Here is a 23,602-nt window from a genome sequence, read left to right on the forward strand (position 1 = left end):
TAGCACTGCTGCCTCACAGCGCCAGGGACACGGGTTCGATTCCCGGCTTGGGTCACCTGTCTGTGTGGAGTTTGCACATTCTCCCCGTGTCAGCGTGGGTTTCCTCCGGGTGCTCCGGTTTCCTCGCACAGTCCAAAGATGTGTGGGTTAGGTGGATTGGCCATGTTAAATTGCCCCTTAGTGTCACGGGGATTAGCTAGGGTGAATGCATGGGATTATGGGGATAGGGCCTGGGTGGGATTGTGGTGGTTGCAGACTCGATGGGCCGGATGGCCTCCTTCTGCACTGTGGGATTCTATGATTCTATGAATGCACCTCCACATAGTAGACAGTGCTCGATAGTCATTGTGACATCTTGAATGAGTTATGACATTTTTAAACCTGTTCCTTATGTACAAGTTGAGGCTCTCCAGGACCTATTACCCATAGATAGCACAACGTCACACGAGAGACAAAATGGGCTTAGATGTCCACTTGTAGAGCCATGTCTCCAGACGTGAATTACTCTAATATGGAACATTTCTTGTGAAATTGCATATTTCAGCAGCTGAAATTTTAGAACCTGCCAGTAACATGACCGATATCAGTAGATATAATTTATAGGAATATTTTTAACCAAAAGTAGCTGATAATTGTCAAAACTGCCTGGAATGTGGCCGATATCCAGAGCCGGACTATTGAGGCGGGAAGTCAGGAAGTTTCCCGACCCACCTCAGCTAAAAAAAATGCCTTGAATCACAAGATTTGTGCTCGCTGGGTGCAGACGTGGGATGAATTTGAGACGGACGCTACAGGACACTGTGGGGTGGGGGGAGGGGCTGCGGAGGGGGGGAGCGGTTTGTAACTCAGTACTAAGCTCAACTTGCTGAGTTTGGATTTCCCTCCTGTGTGTTTCATGCCCCACACCCTTTCCCCTCCGACAAAACTGGAATCCATTGGAAACGGAGGAGGGACATCCACAACCGGGTCCCGATCACCACATTTATATGGAGCCTTTTATAACAAAATTATTCCTTTCTCAGAGTTTCAAAGCTAATGTGTAGAGTGGACACGGTAAACGGTTAATCCATTCCTTGCTTGCTCCAGAAACCAATTCAGATTCAAATTGAATCCAATTCATGACCCTCACGAAAGAGAGCTACTAGATCCAGCTGACAAGAACAGACATTTCACCTGATCTCGGCCTGATCCTTCCCGACTTGGCAAAAATCCAGTCTCTGCAATGTTAGCATTCATGTCAAGAGGGCTAGAATACAAGAGCAGGGATGTACTTCTGAGGCTGTATAAGGCTCTGGTCAGACCCCATTTGGAGTATTGTGAACAGTTTTAGGCCCCCTACCTAAGGAAGAATGTGCTGGCCTTGGAAAGGGTCCAGAGGAGGTTCACAAGAATGATCCCTGGAATAAAGAGCTTGTCGTATGAGGAATGCTTGAGGACTCTGAGTCTTTACTCATTGGAGTTTAGAAGGATGAGGGGGGAATCTTATTGAAACTTACAGGATACTGTGAGGCCTGGATAGAGTGGACATGGAGAGGATGTTTCCCCTAGTAGGAAAAACTAGAACCAGAGGGCACAACCTCAGGTTAAAGGGACGATCCTTTAAAACAGAGATGAGGAGGAATTTCTTCAGCCAGAGGGTGGTGAATCTGTGGTATTCTTTGCCGCAGAAGGCTGTGGAGGCCGGGTCATTGAGTGTCTTTAAGACAGAGATAGATAGACTCTTGATTAATAAGGGGATCAGGGGTTATGGGGAAAAGGCAGGAGAATGGGGATGGGAAAAATATCAGCCATGATTGAATGATGGAGCAGACTCGATGGGCCGAGTGGCCTAATTCTGCTCTTGCGTCTTATGGTCTTATGGTCTCTACCCACAGCTAGCGAAACCGATTGGCCTGGGAGCCACCTGCTCGAACCAAGGTGTTACAATATACCTGGTCGATGCAAGCCTAATGGAGAAATTGTTAAAATCTGTCAATGTAGCACATCAGACTGGAACTAAATGATAATAACAGATAATAACTGGATTTGAGTATTGTAATCTATCCTTCAAATAAAATGGAGTAGGAATATGAGCTGAATAGAGCCAGCTGAGCAAGCATAGTGGTCTTAAAGAGAAGGGTTGGGTCCTGCAAATAGGGAGCTGGTCAGCATTCCAGCTCCAAGCTAATTTGAATTACAAGATGCAACATATTGTTAAACTGACGGTATATCTGTGCAAATTGTGATCTGGACATGTGTTTTTTTTTGACTGCTGAAATGCTATCTGACCTCTGTGGTGGACTACAGTTGTGCCTTTGTCCTGTCTGGACCACCGTTGTTGTGTTTGTCATGCCTAGACACATCCCCTGCCGGCTCCTCCCCTTGTCACCTAGTATAAAGGTGGCTGTTTCCTCCCCCTTGTTCAGTTCGGGTCGGTTATCTGTTAGGATATGCTCCTAGTTCTGTAATGAATAAAATCCTACAGTTGTATTGGCACACAAGTAGTCTTTTGCCTAATTGATAGCGCTTCAACCTCTCAAAAATACGTCTTCAATTTGATTGTTTTAAGGCAAGGTTTTCACAAGTGAAAAACCTGACCAAATGGTTGAAATAAGAGTTAAACAGCACAATCTTACTGTCCTAGAATGACTGGTTAAAGAGTAAGTGCCTTGGAGAATAGTCACTCATAAAGTTAAAGTTTATTTATTAGTCACAAGTAAGGCCTACATTAACACTGCAATGAAGTTACTGTGAAATTCCCCTAGTCGCCACATGCGGCATCTGTTCGGGTCAATCTACCTAACCAGCACGTCTTTCAGAATATGGGAGGAAACCGAAGCACCCGGAGGAAACCCACGCAGACACGGGGAGAAGATGCAAACTCCACACAGACAGCAACCCGAGCCGGGAATCAAACCCAGGTCCCTGGCACCGTGAAGCAGCAGTGCTAACCACTGTGCTACCGAAAGGCCGTGAATCCAAATAAACATTTACATGGCATTGTGCTAATCTCCAATATAAACATCTGGAGATACTGTGGCAAAGAAAGCTCCATCCTTCTCTTCTCTTGATTTCTTTCACTTTTAAGACATGGCACTCACTTTATCCAGTTCAAGAATGCTATGATTGATGCTGCATTAATATTGTAATGTCCTGATGGTGTTTGGTAAAGAAGTGCCAAAAGTGCCAGGGCGGCATGGTGGCACAGTGGTTAGCATTGTTGCCTCACAGCGCCAGCGACCCCAGTTCAATTCTGGCCTCGGGTCACTGTCTGTGTGGAGTTTGTACACTCTCCCCATGTCTGCGTGGGTTTCCTCCAGGTGCTCCTGTTCCCTCCCACAGTCCAAAGATGTGCAGGTTAGGTGGATCGGCCATGCTAAATTGCCCCTTAGTGTCCCAAGAAGTGTAGGTTAGGAGGATTAGAGGGTAAATACATGGGGTTACGGGGATAGAGCCTGGGTAAGATAAAAAAGGTGGGTCGGTGCAGACTCACTGGGCTGAATGTCCTCCTGCACTGTAGGAATTCTATGATTCTATACAGAACCAAAATTTCAAAGGTTCAGGTCTTTCTGTTACTCTTCAGAATAGGATCCACGATGGTCCACGATGCACCATGGTGCAGTGATAATCGCCTCTTTTTAATGAGAGTAAAGCACTCGGTGGTGATGTGTTACAGTTCACTCAGGATGTCTGAGTTGCTGTGACAACAAGCACTTTCGCATGCGTGGTGTAGTCTATGGATAGTGATGTTTGAGGCTCCAACATTCTTTCCGTCACATGGCTGACTTGGAATCTCTCCCGCTCTTACGGCAAGCCTTTGTCAAGTATTGGAAGGATTTGCAGGTTGACACACAACCTGATTGGCCATGTTTTAATGCCCCTTCCTTGGCCATCAAGGTGCTGGGGTCAGACTCCCAACTGGAGCTTCTGGCTCAGAGATGCTACTCACTGCGCCACAAGACCTCCATTACAGCAGTTAGTTACAAAGAAAATGTGACGTGAGCAGAATATCTCAGAATATTCGAAATACATGACTAAAATCTACAGTGAAATGTTTGCCAGTTGTGTTTATATCCGGCCGTTCATGCCCTGCTGCCGCTGACAGCGAGAAGGGAGAATTTGGCGCACATTCAAATCTCTGTGCACTGCAGTGGGAGGGGATAATCCCAGCGGGCAAGGTTGGAAAATCTGGCTCATGATTCCTGGTGTAATTCTAAAAGCATGGCATGCATTTAATACACTTTACCAAAATAACATTCTCAGTAACATATAATCATTTAGTTATTCCTGGAAGCGTTCATACATCTTCAGCCTCAAGCCAAATTCCATTCATACATCTGAAATATGATGCTTGCACCCAGTTTCTCAGGGTTCTTGCAGTGAGGTAGATTTGTTTATTCTGGGCGCAAACACAATTTCACTGGCGAAACAGGGCCAGTATGATCAGGGCAGGCGAGAAACTGGGCACGTTTTTCATCTCCCGCCTAATCCTACCACCACGCCACACCAAACGTCAGACGGGACTAGGTCATAAGATCGCGCCCGATCAAGCCTCTGTTCATCTCCTTCTGTGGCTTGGTGTCAAAAGTATTCTTGTAGATATTTCTCTCGTTGAGCACGTCGGGACATTTTGCTATATTGAATGCGTTATGTAAATATAAATTCTTATTGTGTGGGGGATGTTTCCAGGCGCACTTGCCCCAAGACCGGAAAATCCCACCCAAGGTCAACGGACCTTCGCATGGTCCTGTCCCATCTGCGGGCGGGACAGGAAAATTTCATCCTATTTATTTGAAACTCCTTGGAGTTTCTGGCCTGGCCTTAACAGGACGATTGTGGGATCTCTGGCTTTAGGTTGTGTCGGTATTCAGACAAGAATTGGATGTGTCATTACTGGGCAGATTAAGATGAAAAGGAGGCATGAGGAATGGTCGATTATTAAATTTGGATTTGGAAGGCAGCGAAGGTTAAGAGGAGATTTGATAGGGGTGCTTAAACTCTTGGACAATTTTGATAAATACAGAAAATGTGTTTTCAGTGGCAAAGCAGAGAGCAACAAATTTAAGGTGATGGGAAAGGCCACATGAGGATACCTTCCAGAGTGCAATGTTGTGAACTGAACAGGAAGCACACTCAATAATGAAAATTCAAAAGAGAATTAAATAAATAATGGAAGAGAAAGTGTTCATAGGGTGACAGGAAAGAGTAGGGGAGTGGGGCTCTTGGCACAGATACAGTCAGTTAGAAGGCCCCCTTCTGTGCTTATAAGTTTATTTATTAGTGTCACAAGTGGGTTTACATTAACACTGCAATGAAGTTACTGTGAAAATCCCCTAGTCGCCACACTCCGGCACCTGTTCGGGTGCACTGAGGAAGAATTTAGCATGGCCAATGCACCTAACCAGCATGTCTTTCGGACTGTGGGAGGAAACTGGAGCACCCGGAGGAAACCCATGCAGACACGGGGAGAAGGTGCAGACTCCACACAGATAGTGACCCAGGCCGGCGAATCGAACGCGGATCCTTGGTGCTATGAGGCAGCTGTGCTAACCACTGTGCTACCGTGCTGTATCATGTTATGATTCTGTGAACATGAATGAACCACGGACTCGATTTAAGATCAGAAGGAATTTTCCCCTTCACACAGATTTGTGAGAATGTAAAACAGACTAAGATCGTAACATCTGTAGCAAAGAGCTGGCAATGCAATAAGTTTGGATTAATTCGGCCTTGTTCAACCATTTGATTAGATTATGCCTAATCAGGTGGGTGAAAGGAAACTCTGGGAGTACACACTGTCAATGTGAAGTAATGCAATCCCGATACCTTACTTCATTGTTTAAGTGTGTCCAAAGTTGAGAGGTTTTCTATATAACAAGCAGAAGTAATGACTACTAAATCACATAAAAAGCAAAACAGTGCAACATCAAAACAGACTGCCAACTGAAATTAGACAAAGTGATCACTCCAAAAGGTTTTCCTCCTGATGTGACCTGATTTAACATTTCTTGGTGGCCTAGTGGTATTATCGCTAGACTATTCATCCAGATACTCAATTAATGTTCAGGAGGACCCGGGTTCGAATCCCGCCACGGCAGATGGTGGAATTTGTAATTCAATAAAAAATATCTGAAATGAAGAATTTGCTGATGACCATGAAACCATTGTTGATTGCTGGAAAAACCCATCTGGTTCACTAATGTCCTTTAGGGAAGGAAGCCATACCTGGTCTGGCCCACATGTGACTCCAGAGCCACAGCAACTGCCCTCTGAAATGGGCCAGCAAGCCATTCAGTTCAAGGGCAATTAGGGATGGGCAATAAATGTTGGCCCAGCCAGCGATGCCCACATCCCATAAATGAATTTTAAAAATGATTGAAATGTAATGTATCTTAAGATTACAAAGGTGTCTAAGGTATTACTGAAAATAAGAAATACATTTGAAACTACATTTTGGTTAAATAATAGTTACTGAACTTCAAAAGTACATGGTTGAATTGATTTGAGATATCCTACTGAGATAGAGCACTGTACATTATGCTTGGACGTTGCTTTTTAAATAATTCTTTAATACCTCATCTCAATTTATCATCACCACCATTCACACCACCAATAATGAATCTGAAACCATCAGCACCTAATGTCACATCGCTTTAATTGCTCTCCAAATACATTTGTCAGGTTAGGGTCTAATGAGATAGTGTTCAGAATCTTGCACAATTTAAGTGGGAAAATGTTCAATTTCCTGCTTTTATACTTTAATGAAATCCTAATCCAATGGGTGGCACAGTGGGCAGCACTGCTACCTCATAGCGCCAGGGACCCAGGTTCGATTCCCGGCTTGGGTGACTGTCTGTGGGGGGTATGCACGTTCTCCCCATGTCTGCGTGGGTTTCCTCCGGGTGCTCCGGTTTCCTCCCACAGTCCGAAAGACGCACTGGTTAGGTGCATTGACCATGCTAAATTCTCCCTCAGTGTACCCGAACAATCGCCGGAGTGTGGAGACTTGGGGATTTTCACAGTAACTCCATTGCAGTGTTAATGTCAGCCTACTTGTGACAATAATAAATAAACTTTAAAAACGTTAATGATTAAAGCACCATCCTGTTCACACTCACAGTTATTGTGGTTAAATGGTTGTTGTTCTCAGTCAGAATGTTAAGGTGAAACCATTCATTTAATATTTTTGCTTGTTATAAATACATCTTCTGCACAGCATGTTGGATGAATACCATTTATTTAATTATGATATTAATAGAATCAAATTCAAGCCAGTCTCATCAAGTTAGTTCGTAAACATCCAAACTCAGAACAAGGAGAAACAGAAGGGACTGGATTTTTAACTCAGGGGTCAAACGGTCTTTTAAGACCGTAAGATCATAAGACCATAAACTATAGGAGCAGAATTAGGCCATTTGGCCCATCGGGTCTGCTCCGCCATTCAATCATGGCTGATATGACTCTCATCCCCATTCTCCTGCCTTCTCCCTGTAAGCACAGGAAGAAGTCTCACAACACCAGGTTAAAGTCCAACGGGTTTATTTGGCATTAGCTTTCGGAGTCTCAGCCTCCTTCATCAGGTGAATGAGGACTTGTTTTCCAGACACAAACTCAATTTACAAGATAATGGTTGGAATGCGAGTCTTTACAGATAATCAAGTCTTAAAGGTGCAGTAAATGTGAGTGGAGAGAGGGTTAAGCACAGGTTAAAGAGATGTGTATTGTCTCCAGCCAGGACAGTTAGTGAGATTTTGCAAGCTGTAACCCATAAGACCATAAGGTCGAATGGATCTATTAAGGTCCATTCGAGGCTGACTGGAATTTTCCAGTCTAATTTGGGGAAAAATCACTGACTGTCACCTACGCGGTTGTGACCCCCATCTGACCCAGGAGTCAGGTTCCTGATATAAAACCCAAAATCCTGCGCTAGGTTTGTCTCTCTTGACAGGAGGTATAAAAGAAAAAAACAACAGGGATTGGAAACTATTCGGCACCATCAGACACCAAATTTAATCAAAATAGCAATGTTGTTAATGTGGAATAATTTGAACATTCTGTCCCTTTAAGAAAAAGGGGATGCATGGAATGCCAACCTGTCAGCTGATAATACGCCTCAAGACACGCAATGCCCACTGTGCACATTGATGTGAGCTGCAGTGCTGTTTGCATGAATGTGTTGCAAAGCCAAGTAAAATCCATTAATAATTTAATCTTGGTAATGCACCCAGGGCTCCCGTCCAGTGCTCCAGACTCAATCAATGAATGTATGAATGGGCCATTGCACTATAGTGTTTCTTAAACAAGACTTCTTTGGGATTGGGGGTGGTAGGAGAATGGGAGTGAAGAAATTTGCTACTTGTACAAGGTTTTCTCCCCCTAGTAATGGTTCTTGGCTGCAGAACTACATAGAGTTTAATCTGTGGAGCCTGCTCCTTAAAGCTGCTTTCCATCTGCTACCTCAATGGAAATTTTATGACATCCGAGTATCCATCTGCTTGCTGGGTTTATTTAGGACCACCCAATTTTACAGGCCCAGATATTTGTAGTTAGATGCACAGTGACAATGAATTCCAAAGGTATCTGCCAAAACTAAAACAGACACAGTCCTGTAGCCATACCTGCAAGTCCCTTTCAACACAGGGCATCTCTCTCACTGCTGTCGAAGTAATTGCTGCTTTAAACCGTTACTTAATGAAGTCCTTCTAAGCCACATCAGATGCCTGCCAAATCTTCCAACCTACTTGGTACAGGTCCTTTGTTTCTAACAGTGCAAGCTCCATTTTGTCACTGAAAGCACACAACTCTGCCATGCATGTGGGACAAGACCAGCTCCTTGCCTCACATGTTCTTTTTCCATTCATTTCTGGGACAGGGGCATTGCTGGGCCAAAATTTATTGACCGTCCCTAGTTTCCCCTGAAACTAAATGGCTAGCTCGGCCATTTCAGAAGGCACTTGAGAGACAACCACATTGCTGTGGCTCTGGAGTCACATGGAGGCCAGACCAGGTTAGGACGGCAGATTTCCTTCCCTAAAGGACATTAGTGAACCAGCTGGTTTTTGCCAACACTCGACAATAGTTTCATGGTCATCAGTAGATTCTTAATTCCAAATTATTTTTGGAAACATGGAAACAAGCCATTCATTTTAACCAGCCTGCATTTGCCCTCATACAAGCAAGTGTAGGCGGCATGGTGGCACAGTCATTCGCATTACTGCCTCACAGCACCGGAGACATGGGTTCAATTCCAACCTTGGGTTACTCTCTATGCAGAGTCTGCACGTTCTCCCTGTGTCTGCGTGGGTTTCCTCTGGGTGCTCCAGTTTCCTCCCACAGTGCAAAGATGTGCAGGTTAGGTGGGTTGGCCATGCCAGTGTCCTTAGTGTCCCAAGATATGTAGGCTAGGGGGATTAATGGGATAAATACGTGGGATTATGGGGATAGGGCCTGGGTGGGATTGTTGTTGGTGCAAACTCCTTCTGCACTGTAGGGATTCTATTCTAAGTCACCCTATTTGCATTTCTTTGCCTTGTTGCAATATCTCTTTAATCCCTCTTCCTTCATCCACTCACCCAAACTCATTTTTCAACTTTGATCCAGCTTTTTCCTCAACCCCATAACCTTGGAGGTGAGTTCCACAGTCTCACAATTTGCCAGTGTGGGGTAGTACTGTCGGGAGGATTGGGGGATCCTTGTTAGGTGTCAGGAAACGAGAACGTGGCCTGGGAGATGGTTTGATTAAATTCTTCAGCAGCTACTTAAGCTGCTTGCTTGCATCTTCCTCCAAACAGGCCAAATTACGAAAAGGGGAAGGTGCAGCGCAGTGCGTTTAAACCAAGTGATGGAAGTAAATGGCAATCTGTAACAGGCCCCTAAAAAACAGTATAAATCTAACTTTTTAAATCATTGTATCATAAATAAAGCCCACATTGAGAGTAAAACCTGTTTCCTGAGCCAGGCAGTGCCTAAGAACAGGCTCTAAAACGTCCAGAAAGACCACCAACACCTCTACTTTCTCCGGAGGCTAAGGAAATTTGGTTCTCACCAACTTTTACAGACGCACCATGGAAAGAATCCTTTCCGGTTGTATCACAGCTTGGTATGGCTCTGCCCAAGACCGCAAGAAACGACAAAGGGTTGTGAATGTAGCCCAATCCATCATGCAAACCAGCCTCCCATCCATTGACTCTGTCTGCATTTCCCGCTGCCTCGGAAAAGCAGCCAGCATAACCCAGGACCCCGCGCACCCCAGACATACTCTTTTCCACCTTTTTCTGTCAGAAAAATGATATCAATGTCTGAGGTCATGTACCAATCGATTCAAGAAAAGCTTCTTCCCTGCTGCCGTCAGACTTTTGAATGGACCTCACTTGTATCAAGCTGATCTTTCTCTACACCCTAGCTATGACTGTAACACTATATTCTGCACCGTCTCCTTTCCTTCTCCCCTATGTACACTATGAACAATATGTTTTGCCTGTACAGTGCGCAAGAAATAATATTTTTCACTCTATCCCAATACATGTGACAATAATAAATAAAATCTAATCAAAGCTTTTATTGAAGTAGCTCGCTGCTGAACTGCAGTGTGTTGCTATGAGAGGAAATACCATCTTTATTTGTACAAGATTTGAATTGCAGCTTGCTCTTCTGGTACAGACACCAGAAAATCCAATAGAGGAAATTTCTTCAGGAGAAAAACAAGAGCGAGGAATTAGCACTGACTTTTCACTTAATTGCAATCATTTTTTTGGTTCAGGGTGGAGGAAAATCAGCTCCTAATGTTCAATTGTAACTTTACCTTAATGTCAGATTTCAGTAAGATGTGATTATGGACAAAATGAAAGAAATACAATCAAATGATATACAGCTCTTGCACCATAATTAACTAAATGCTGCCTACTTGACATTCTGTGAAACTGTCCTTTAATTATGGTTCTGACCCCATCAATTAATAATAATTCATTTCCTGGGAAAATTGGATCTTGTCTATTAAATGCAATTTAAATTGTCATGCTCTCTCTGTTGCTCTCCAATCAACTGCCTAAGCAACGCAAGCCAGAGCATGTAATGATCCACTGAAAACAGATGGCCCGCTCCAACCACTTAACGGGTTACTTGCCAACACAAAAAGAGCTGTCAGCTGTGAGCAGGCTGTTGTCAATTTTCAGCTGAGAAGAGATTTAGCAACAAGTATACTGAAGCCCTGTGATATCCAAGGTGCCCCCCCACCCCCACATCCCCAACCTCTGCAATCCAACCCTCGCAACCCCGGCAACTCGTGCCTCGACTGTCCCCAAATTGACACAGGATCGTGGGGAAAAGTTTAGAGGCGATGTGCGAGGTAGGTTTTTTACACAGAGGGTGGTGAATGAATGGAACGCACTGCCCGGGGAGATGGTGGGAGCAGATACGATAGCGGCATTTAATGGGCATCGAGACCAATACATGATTAGGATGGGAGTGGCAGTGCATACGGTTTTAGTTTAGGCTGGCAGGCATCATGGTCGGTGCAGGCTTAGAAGGCCGAAGGGCCTGTTCCTGTGCTGTACTGTTCTTTGTTCTTTGATCCAATTGGATCAAAGATTGGATTCTGCTCTGCCACACTTGAAGGGGAGGCGGGGCTGATGGAATTCTAGGCCCAGTGTTTTACTAAATCTGACTCAGTTGACGTTTACTTGTGAGAACATAGACGGCATGGTGGCACAGTGGTTAGCACTACTGCCTCACAGCGCCAGGGACCCAGGTTCAATTCCAGCATTGGGTGACTATGGAGTTTGCATATTGTCTGCATGGGTTTCCTCCCACAGTCTAAAGATGTACAGGTTAGGTTGATTGTCCAAGCTAAATGGTCCCTGCTAATCCCCCTTAGTGTCAGGGAGATTAGCAGGGTAAATATGTAGGGCTATGGGGATAGGGCTTGGGTGGGATTATTGTTGGTGTAGGCTCAATGGGCTGAATGGCCTCCTTCTGTACAGTAGGGATTCTATGATTCAATGATTCTACTTTACTGGCAGGTGTTTATTAGGCTGGTTAATGACAGATGAAGTATAGTCTTGGATCTAATGCTGATAACAATAAAATATTACCTTGTTTACACATTGATGAACACCAGTTGGGTTCATAACAGAATCAACTTCAGCCATTTAATATGGGATTGGTTGCTATGTGATATACTCCTTCCAATTTTCATTTTTGTTGACTTCAAATGGATATTGTTCCATTTAAACTATTGGCCGAAGTTAAACTGACCCCAAAAAGTGTAATTTCCTTGTTGTAGCTGTATAGAGCCTTTGGTGAGATCACACCTAGAGTATTGTGTGTAGTTTTAACCTCCCTATCTAAGGAAGAATGTGCTGGCCCCGGAGGATATGCAACAAAAGCTCACGAGACTAATCCTGGGGAAGGCGGATTGTCCTGTGAGAAAAGATAGAGGAGTCTGAGCCTGTATCCTCTAGAATTTGGAAGAATGAGAGGGATTGTATTGAAGTGTACAAAATTCCTACGGGGGTTGACAGGTTAGACGCAGGAAGGATCTGGAAATTTCAGGGAGACTCCCCCTGATTGGGAGCTCTAGAACGAAGGGACTTATCTTCAGATTAAGGGGTAGGCCACTTAAGACCGTGATGAGGAGGAATTTCTTCCATCGGGGGTTATGAATCTTTGGAATTCTCTACGCAGGAGCTGGAGGCTCCGTCATTGAGTATGTCCAAGCAAGTGGTTGATAGATTTCTAGATGCCAGTGACATGAATGGATATGGGGATAGTGTGGGAAGATGGCATTGAGGTAGAAGATCAGCCATGATCTAGTTAAAAGCTCAAGGGACCAAATGGCGTACCACTGCTCTATATTCCTATGTTCTTAATTTCCAATGCTCAATGCAGCTCCAAATCATTCACGAATTAGACAAAACTTGAACTGTGCCTTTTTAACAGTAAAAAATATTAATTGAATTACATGAATGCCTTTTGTTCTCCACAGGTACGATTTCTACTGTATATACAGGAGTAGGCAGTAATGCATTTTTTTATTGTCAGATTGGTTCAACTGGCAGGGCCCTCATATTTGACTCATAAAGTTGTGTAGTCTTGGTTATGTTTGCAGCTAACCTCTCTTGGCAGTCACTGAAAGGTCCTTATGTGAAGGACCCTCAATTGTACTATCTTCTCATTTAGGCCTGACATTTCTAAGGGTGACACAGTGGTTAGCACTGCTGCCTCATAGCTCTGGGGACCTGAGTTCAATTCCCAGCTTAGTTCACTGTCTGTGCGGAGTTTGTACATTCTCCCCGTGCCTGCATTGGTTTCCTTCGGATGCTCCGGTTTCCTCCCACAGTCCAAAGATGTGCGGGTTAAGTGCACTGACCATGCTCAATTGCCCCTTCGTGTCCCGGGATGCGTAAATTAAAGGGATTAGCGGGGTAAATATGTGGGGTTACGGGAATAGGGCTTAGGTGGGATTGTTGTCAGTGTAGACTCGATGGGCCGAATGGCTTCCTTTTGCACTGTAGGGATTCTATGAATTATCCGTCTGTGGTGGGTTAATTTTGCCAACCACTTTTCCATCCAACACTGCTCACCCACCACTGCTGGAAAGGCAACAATCACCACTCCCATTCCACATTTTCCTCTGGAATTTTGTTCATTTATGGGCAAGATCCTTTAAAGTCCAACCTTACTGTGGAAATTAACAGTGGCCTCTGGAATGCTTCATGTTGGGTGAAAATTGGTGAAATCTGCAAGCCATGAATTCTGAATGTTATAAAATCGAATGGATTAACAATGTTTATTTTGGCTTGAAATGATACCTTTAAAAAGAAGTGTCAGCAAAATCAACACATCATTTGTGCTTGTTCCCAAGGAAGTCTTAAAGTTTCATTGTTCATCGGTGTCTTGAATATTTGGTTTGAAAATGTGGTCTGTGAGAAAACTGAAGTGGTTGAGGAGTAATCTCACTATTCATGAATGTACAAGGAAGTGGATTTTTGATTTGATTTATTATTGTCACATGTATTGGGATGCAGTGAAAAGTATTGTTTCTTGCATGCTGTACAGACAAAATATACTGTTCACAGAGTAAATAGGGGAGAAAGAAAGAAGAGGGTGCAGAATATAGTTATACATTAAAAATCAGCTTAATATAAGGCAGGTCCATTCAAAAGTCTGATGGCAGCAGGGATGAAGCTGTTCTTGAGTTGGTTGGTACGTGTTCTTAGACATTTGTATCTTTTTCCCGACGGAAGAAGGTAAGAGGCATGCTGGCACAGTGGTTAGTGCTGCTGCCTCACAACGCCAGGGACCCGGGTTCAATTCCAGATTTGGGTCACTGACTGTGTGGAGTTCGCACGTTCTCCCCGTGTCTGCGTGGGTTTCTTCCAGGTGCTCCGGTTTCCTCCCACAGTCCGAAAGATGTGCCGGTTAGGTGCATTGGCCGTGCTAAATTCTCTCTGTGTACCCGAACAGACACTGGAGTGTGGCGACTAAGGGATTTTCACAGTAACTTCATTGCAGTGTTAATGTAAGCCGATTTGTGACACTAATAAATAAATATTTGGTTTGAAAAGGTGGCCTATGAAAAGATTGAAGTGGTTGAGGAGTAATCTAATTGTTCATGAATGTACGAGGAGGTGGACCTTTTCCTTTAATTCATATATCCCCTGCATTGGACACACCTGCTGTTTAACAACTGTTCTGTGTTGGAATTTATGTGAAAAGATACTCTGAAGTATTCTCAACACTCTGTCTAACTTAATGGTTTCTTTCTCTCTTGTGTCTGCAGCTGCACAAGCAGAACCGAGTCTTTACACCGCCCTGCCTCCCCACAAGCAGGAAGAGGTGGAGCAGCTGCTGAACCGATGCGAGGAGGATGCTGAATGGTGCAGCCTGGCTGGTTTGCTGGGATATAACGAGGAGCATATAGACACCTTCAAGCAGGAAGAACACCCGGTGCGTGCCCTCCTCTCCGACTGGGCGGCCAAGGACTCTGCCACCACGGACGCACTTTGCACTGCCCTACGGAAACTGAAAAGGGATGACATCATTGAAACGCTCAGCAGCGAACCCACGGCCACGTCCGCTGTGTGAGGGTGAACGGGTCAGCCACAGCCTTAATTCTCTGCCTGACTGTTCCTTTTGGAATCGGAAACAAAAGAGTGGCTATCAACAGAACGTCTGAAGGAAAAGGGAGTTCAGTCCTATGCTTAAGAACACCCTTACGTGCACTGATCCATAACTTTCAGTATTGTCCTGCCTTCTCCCCTTTTAAATAAAAAGTGACTGTGTGCCGCAGAAGCAGAAAGCGCTTTTCATGTAATTATGTCCAATTTTGTCTTTTCTGTAACCACCAGGGAAAAAAATGATCACGCGCACATTTTCAGATGGGCCAGGTTTTATGGAAACCCGAATGCTGAAACGGGACATATGTGTAAATGTCAAAGCATGGACATTTTAATTAATCTTCTTTGTGCTTCAGCGTTCTTTGCTGAGCAAAAAAGTGTGTTACAGTCTTGTAAATTGTTAGCAGCCCCCCTCCGCATGTATCCAGATAGTGTTTGTGTAGCCAATCCTAGCATAGTCCAAAGTACCAGAGATGTTCTGGCCACTTCCTAGTTCGGGATGTTTGTGCGTCTTTTCGCTGTGAGGTCTCTGGAACGTTCGGCATATTAATGTTATCCGAAAGGGCAATGCAACATGACTTTGGGATTTTTGACAATCCAACCATTTATGATTCAGTATCAGAGTCAGAAATAGCTTAGTCTCAATGTTAACATGCATGGGGAGATCTAAATCATTTGTCCTCACAATCAAGCCACATGGAGTTGTTCAACAAAACAACTGGAGTTGAGGGGCCCAACCCTGATGACCAACGTGGGCAATGTGACTCATCACATTATAGAATTCTCACACCCATTTCTCGAAACCATTCCAGTTGTATCGACAAAAGATGGAATTGAAATATCTGGGATGATTTTTTTCCACTGCCTGTTCCAAGGTCAGACAATAATGTTAACCTGTAAATAATTTCCACTCCTGAATACAAGTCTGCAATTGGATTCCTGAAAGAATGAGTGGGTTTAGCATTGGATAGAATTTGTGACTGTTCCTGATTCCAGGCCAACTGCAGGCTAAGATCAAACTTTATTTTTCAATTGTTAATTTGAAGTAGTTAAGAAATGCCATCCCTGTGAAGCAGAGGCTGGAATTCTCCCATCCCGCCGCCACTGGAATTTTAGCGGGCGGGTTGTGGACAATGTGAAACCCCATTGACCGGGTGGGAATCTCCGACTTTTAGACCAGCGTGGCCGGAGAATTCCACCTAGAATGTCTGAACGATTGTTCGTCACTTAGACGAGAATAACGGCGTTAATGGATCTTGCACCAATTTCTTTTCATATTCAAAATGAATTCTAACTAAAACGTGAGACCTGCAAACAGATGTGTATTGAAAATGGTTAGGTGCGTTTGAACAGGGCAGCAGCCAAAATCCAGCTCATGGACATATTATTGTAACTTCAATGTCTAGCAGAGACCCAAGTCTTCCTGGAGACAATCTTTGAAGGAATGAAACTGCTGTCCTTTTCTTTAGTGGCCTCTGTAACTCCAGTCCCACACCAACATGCCCTCTATAATAGCCTAGCAAGCCACTCAGTCATATCAAAACCTTCTCAGGGCAACTAGGGATGGGCGATGAATGTTGGACCTGCAGTGATGGCTACATCTTGAGAATTGAAAAATAGGTATATTCGTGATGAGCCTGTTACTCTGAATTGTTTGGTTAGCACAGAAGTCCCACCGGTGTCAGTCTGGCAACTTTTTTTTCCATATATGGGTTAAGGAGAATTTTTCAATCTATTCTTGCGAGATGGGTGTCAGTCTTCATTGCCAGATGAATGCCATTCATTGGGTATTCTGGGGGGAGAAACCTCATGCGGCAATGCCCCATGGCTGCAGCTGAGAGGGACGCCTCGAAGCCATTGGGTACAAGTGTCCCAACAGCTAGAAATGTGGTCCAAATGTCAGGGAACAAAATACAGCCTAACAGGCGCGAACGTGAACTGTTAAACAGAGCTGCCCCCGTTCTGAAAAGATTCTCCATTTCAGCAAATTGGTTGTTAAATATTTCATCCAAAGTCTCTCCATTGCCATGTTAAAAATGTATGATTTTCTTTTAGATTGCTGAATGTCAAATCTTTTACTAATTAATAAAGTTAACAGTATTATAAAACTAGTTCTTTGGAATTCTTATCACAGAAATGATTGAATGGAGATCGAGGCAACTCTTTTGTTCCTTAATCCAGAGTCTGGCAAGCAATGGGAAGGCCAGGCTGAGTTCCTTCGGCCTGTGCACAATCAGGACACTGACCTTCCGGTTGCTGCCATTTTAACACACAATCCTGCTCCCATGTCCACATGTCTGTCCTTGGCCTGCTGCAATGTTCCAGTGAAGTTCAACACAAACTGGAGGAACAGCATCTCATCGTCCGGCTAGGCATTTTACAGCCTTCCGGTCTCAACATCGAATTCAACAACTTCAGATGATTTGCTCTACCCCACCTCGACCCCTTTGTTTTCAATTTATTTAATTTTTAACTGATCTCTACCTTTTATTTCTTTATCATCTTTCTTTATTTTTCTTCCCCCCCCACTCTTTCCCCCTATTTTATCCCCCCTTTCCTTACCCTTTCTTCCCCTTTGCTTCCCCTTTCCATCTTCTTCTCAATTTTACCTCTCTCCCACCCATCTCCCCCCGCTCTCCACCCCACCCCGCCACCACACCTTCATCTGTCACAGCTTACCCTCCGATTTCAACTTCTCTGCCGTTTGGCCATTCACACCTTTTATTCTCTCTATGGACAGCCTTTCCCCTTGTTTTTGTGGCTATGATTCACTTTTCATTCCTTCCCCCTGCAGTATAAATATCTCCCACTTTCTATGCCTTTTAGCTTTGACAAAGGGTCATCTGGACTCGAAACATCAGCTCTTTTTTCTCCTTACAGATGCTGCCAAACCTGCTGAGATTTTCCAGTATTTTCTCTTTTGGTTTAATATCCTAGGAATAAGGTAGAGTCAATTTTCTGTGGTTTTATTACCAGTGTGAGCCTATCCCTCAGGCCAAGCATTATCACTCAAATACCGTACTGAACCAGAACATTTGTTCCTGGATTCATATATAAACACAATTAGTTACTGGAAACTCAACTTCTCAGTCTTGGAAGATAATCTACTTTCAATTGTTTAGCTGGGGTTTAAAGGTGCCTTATAATAGAATCAGAGAATTATGCAGCACATGGGGGGACCATTCGATGTAGTGAGTTTGTGCCAGCTCCTTCGAAGGGCAATCTCGTTAGTGCCACTGCCCCACTCTCTCCCTATCACTGCAACTTATTTCTCCTTCAAGTAATTGTCTAATCCCTGTTGGTAAACTTCTGTTAAATCTGTTTCTTCCACACTTAGCAGACAGTGCATTCTGAATCCTAACTATTCGTGGGATGGAAAAGTTTTCCCTCATGCCACTTCTGGGTTTGGCAACCATCATAAATCTGTGCCCCCTGGTTATCGACGCATCAGCTACTGGACACAATTCCTCTCTATTTACTCCATTGTTGTAAAACGATGCTTCATGAAAAATGACTTAATGGATTCACTGGCGGGAAACCCCTAACTGATTTTTCTTTAAAGACTAAAGCCACATTCCAGTGATTTGGGATTATAGTCAAAGATGGTTGCACATTTGCATCACTGTACCTTCTGCATTACAAGTCCATTAAGTGGACCCACGATCGGTAAAACTGCTCTCAGAATAATGGCCAGAAAAGAGGATAAATAGGGGCCATTTCCCATCCCACCAGCAAAGCATTCAGACAATCAAGTGATTACATCTCGCCTAGGGAAAGTGCTAGAATCTTATATTACGAGAGTCATAATAGGCTCCTTAGATAATCATTTGATTAAGCAGAACCAACATGGCTTTATGAAAGGGAAATCGTGTTTAACAAATCTGTTTTTAGACAAACTGACATTCAAAGTGGATAAAGGGGAACCGGTAGATGTGGTGTACTTGGATTTCCAAAAGGCATTTGATAAGGCATCAAGAGTTATTCCGCATTACAAGAGCATATGATGTAGGGAGTAACATATTAGCATGGATAATGGATTGATTGGCTAACAGGAAGCTGAGAGTAGGGATAAAAGGGTCTTTTACAAAATGGCAAGCTGTAACTACTGGAGAGCCATAGTGATCAATGCTGGTTCCTCAATTATTTATGTCCTATATTGATGACTTGGATGAAGGAAGCAGCTGCACAGTAGCTAAATTTGCCACTGGCAGCAAATAGATAGTAAATTACGTTGTCAAGTGGAGGTAGAGTGTCTGCAAAGGGATATAGACAGGTGAAGTGAGTAGATTAAAATCTGGCAAATGGAGCATAATGTGGGTAAATGTGAACTTGTTCATTTTAACAATAAGAGTAGAAAAGCAGTATAATATCTAAATGGAGAGAGATTGCAGAGCTTGGTGGTACAAAATGACATGGGTGTCCTGGTACATAGATCACATAAAGTTAGTATGCAGGTAAAGAAAGTAATTAGGAGTGGAATGTTGGCACTTATTGTAAGAGGAATGGAAAATAAAAGTAGGGAACTTTTACTACAGCCAGTGTATAGGACTTTAGTGAGACCACATCTGGAGTACTTCAGTTTTAGTCTCTATATTTGAAATATATATATAATTGCTTTAGAAGCATTCAGAGTCGGTTCACTGGACTCATTCCTGGGATGAAGGGTTTGGCCCATGAATAAAGGATGAACAGGTTAGGCCTATACCCATTGGAGTTCAGAATAATAATAATAGATGATCTTATTGAAATATATAAGATCTTAAGGAGACTAGATAGGGTGGAGACCCGGAGGCTCTTTTCTGTTGTGGGTAGACTAAAACTGGATGACATTGTTTAAAGAAAAGAGGGCTCCCCTTTCCAAACAAAGATGAGAAACTTTCACTACCTAAAGGTCATTGGTCTGTGGAATTCTCTTCCCTAGAAAGCAGAGGAGGCTGAGTCTTTGAATTTATTCAAAGCAGAATTAGACCAATTTTTGTTAGGCCGAGGGAATCAAGGGTTATGGGGGACAAACAGAGACGTGGAGATGACATCACAATCAGATCAGTCATAATTTTATTGAATGGTGCAGCAGGCACAAAGGGCCAAACGGTCTACTTCTGTTCTGATGTTCCTATGTTACTCAACTCGATGGATACAAACTATTCAATTAATCGCTTGGATACTGGGAATCTGGCTGAGATAAGAATCCCCAGCCATGATTGAATGAAAGTATGTGGAATACACTAGTCATGGCCATAATTGGGCCATTGGACAGTTGGTCTTGTCTGTTAGCCTTAGCAAGTCCTGACCCTACTTATCTGTGCTCTGACTCTGCTCCATTGTCGCTGGTCTGAGGACTGCTGTAGTCTCAGCAATTGTCAACACTCCTCATGGTGCTGATGAGACTGGAGAGCTGATGATCCTCGGATTGGCCAGAAGTTCTTGCAGATAGAACATCTGACAGTAGAAGGGGATAAGCCAGGACTGTGGCCTTCCTGTAGGCTTGTGAGGCATGAATGTGTTCCAACAGATTGGATGCCCTGTGGCCGACAGAGGGGCCACTGCCTTAAAGTAGAATCCTGGCCAATGCTTCTTAAAAAGTCGAGGATCCCATATGCTTCAGTAACTGTTTTGTTGAAATACTTTGCCAACTTTGAAGATTTGTATTTAAACACACCCAGATCACTCTGTCCTTAAAATTGTACTGTTTAGCTTGGAATATTTCTTCTCATTCTTACTATCAAAATGTATCACCTCATACTTTTCTGCATTGGGTTTCACCTGGCATTTTCCCACATTCCACCAGTCCCTTGGAAGTTATTCTTGAATTCTATTACCATCAATCTCACTGCTTGCTACAGGCATGGTGGCACAGTGGTTAGCACTGCTGCCTCACAGTGCCAGGGACCCGAGTTCAATTCCCAGCTTGGGTCACTGTCTGTGTGGAGTTTGCACATTCTCCCCGTGTCTGCATGGGTTTCCTCCGGGTGCTCCAGTTTCCTCCCACGGTCCAAAAGACGCACTGGTTAGGTGCATTGGCCATGCTAAATTGCCCTCAGTGTACCCGAACAAGCGCTGGAGTGTGGCGACTAGGGGATTTTCACAGTAACTTCATTGGAGTGTTAATGCAAGCCTACATGGGACACTGATAAATAAACTTAAACTTTGGATTTTCATGTAATCTACAAATTTCAAAATGTCGACTATCTACTTGCAAAATCCAAGTCATTAATGAATAGGAGAAACAGCAGTAGTGACTAGTATTGAACTCTGAGTAACACGGCTGTATACCCCAGTGGAGCCTGAAATAAAATCTATTCACTACGGATTGTGTTCTCTCTCCCTTAGTTTGGTATTCAGAATCACATGGGCTTCAAGTTTACTGGCAACCCTATTGTTTGATCTTTTATTAAATACATTTTGTTAGTACACATATATATACGCAACATCATATATATGCAGCATTACTGGGAGGCTTGGTGGCACAGTGGTTAGCACTGCTGCCTTACTGCTCCAGGGACCTGGGTTCGATTCCCGGCTTGGGTCACTGTCTGTGTGAAGTTTGCACATTCTCCCCGTGCCTGTGTGGGTTTTCTCTGGGTGCTCCGGTTTCTTTCCACAGCCCCAAAGATGTGTGGGTTAGGTTGATTGGCCATACTAAATTGACCCTTAATGTCAGGGGATTAGCAGGGTAAATATATGGGTTTGCGGGAGTAAGGCGTGGGTGGGATTGTGGTTGGTGCAGACTTGATGGGCTGAATGGTCTCTTTCTGTATGGTAGGGATTCTATGATCAACAGCACTGTCCTCTATCTGTCATCTCATTACAAAACCCATCAAAGTTTGTCAAACACAATTTGCCATTGACAAATCCATGCTGACTCCTTTATTAGTCACGCTTGTCCAAGTAGTTGTTAATTTTCTCCCAGATTCTGAAAGTTTCCCCATCACCAACATTAAACTGACTGATCTATAATTTTATATTTATCTTTCTCCCCTTCTTTTGAACAATGGGGCAACATTTTTAATCCATCAGTCCTCTGGCACCCTCCCTAAGAAGGATTGGAAAATTGAGGCTGATATTTCTGCAATTTCCACCCTTACTTCTCTCAGCAACCTTGGATGCATACCATCCATGGGGGCAATAGATCCACTGTCAGCACTTCTGGTATCTTCGGTTTTTTAAAATCTTACCTGGTATCCCAATAACTTGACACTAACATGGTTCTGACAAATTTCTCTTCTGATGTAAAGTATTGATTTTGAGGCAATGTTGCCTCTGCTAATACATCTCCATTTTGCTCCCCGATCAGTCCAGCCGTCCTCTGACAGATGCCATTCTTCAGTCAATTCAATTAGCTACACACAGCATCAGGAACTGGAGACATTGAATGTAGCAAAGGCCTGTTCTTCAGATTTAGCCATGCCCGTAGCCAAGCTCTTCCAGTGCAGCTACAATCCTGGCTCCTGCTACAAAATATGAAAAATTGCCAGTGTATCCCCTGTCCACAAAAAAGATGACAAACCCAGTCTGGTCACTTACACCCCCACCTCCCAGCATTCTACACTCAATCATCAACAAAGTCATGGAAGATGCCAATGACAGTGCTTACATGCAGCAGTTACTGCTCCATGATGCTCTACTTGGGTTCCACTATGAACACTCAGCACCAGATCCCATTCCAACCTTAGTGTGAACATTGACAAAAGAACTGAATTCCAGAGGTGAGGCAAGAGTGACTGCCACTGAAGTAAATGGAAATCTGGGAATCAAGGAGAAAGCTCCCCAAGTCATACCGATAGCAAACGAAGATGGTTGGAGACACCACTGCATTAATTCATCAGGGCAGAATTGTTGGTCTGATCATCTTCAGTTGCATCATCAACAACATTCCCTGCATCATAAGGTCAGAAGTGGGGATTTTTGGTCCTTGCAATGTTCAATTCCATTGGCAACTCAGCAGATAATGAATCAGTTCATGTGCAGTGAGACCTGAACAATATTGAGGCATGGGCTAATAAGTGGTGGGTACATACAACTGCCAGGCAATTACCATTTCCAATGAGAGAGAATAAAACCAATCTTCCCCCCTCCACTTGATGTTCAAAGGCATACCCAATGTCAAATTCCCCTCAGTGGGCATCCTAGGAGTCACTGTTGACTAGAAACCTAAATGTTGACCAGAAACTGTCACCCCAACTTGGAAATATATCATCATTCCTTCATTGATATTGGGTGAAAGTTTTGGAAATCCCTACCTAATAGCACTGTAGGTGTAACCACACCAAACTGACTGCATTTGTTCAAGAAGTCAGTTCACCACCATCTTCTTAAAGGCTATGAGGGAAGGACCAATTAACATAAGGATATAAGAAATAGGAGAGAGAATAGAACATCTGGCCTCTTGAGCTTGGTCGGCTATTCAACACAATCATGGTTGATCATCTACCTCAACCTGGTTAGACCCCACTTGGAGTACTGCGCGCAGTTCTGGTCACCTCATTACAGGAAAGATGTTGAAGCCA

At 43.7% G+C, this 23,602-nt stretch overlaps 1 protein-coding gene across 1 annotated transcript in view; it reads left to right on the top strand.

Moving 5' to 3' along the window:
- Window positions 1-17,199, top strand: part of LOC144500957 (tumor necrosis factor receptor superfamily member 16-like) — a 168,479-nt gene extending 151,280 nt beyond the window's left edge. Inside the window, exon 6 of the mRNA XM_078224454.1 lies at window positions 14,759-17,199. Within this exon, the coding sequence (XP_078080580.1) occupies window positions 14,759-15,063 (305 nt within the window). The 3' untranslated portion in view covers window positions 15,064-17,199. The remainder of the gene's footprint in view (window positions 1-14,758) is intronic.
- Window positions 17,200-23,602: the final 6,403 nt, after the last annotated feature.

This window comes from Mustelus asterias, chromosome 11 (genome assembly GCF_964213995.1).
Source record: "Mustelus asterias chromosome 11, sMusAst1.hap1.1, whole genome shotgun sequence".
Lineage (NCBI taxonomy): Eukaryota > Metazoa > Chordata > Chondrichthyes > Carcharhiniformes > Triakidae > Mustelus > Mustelus asterias.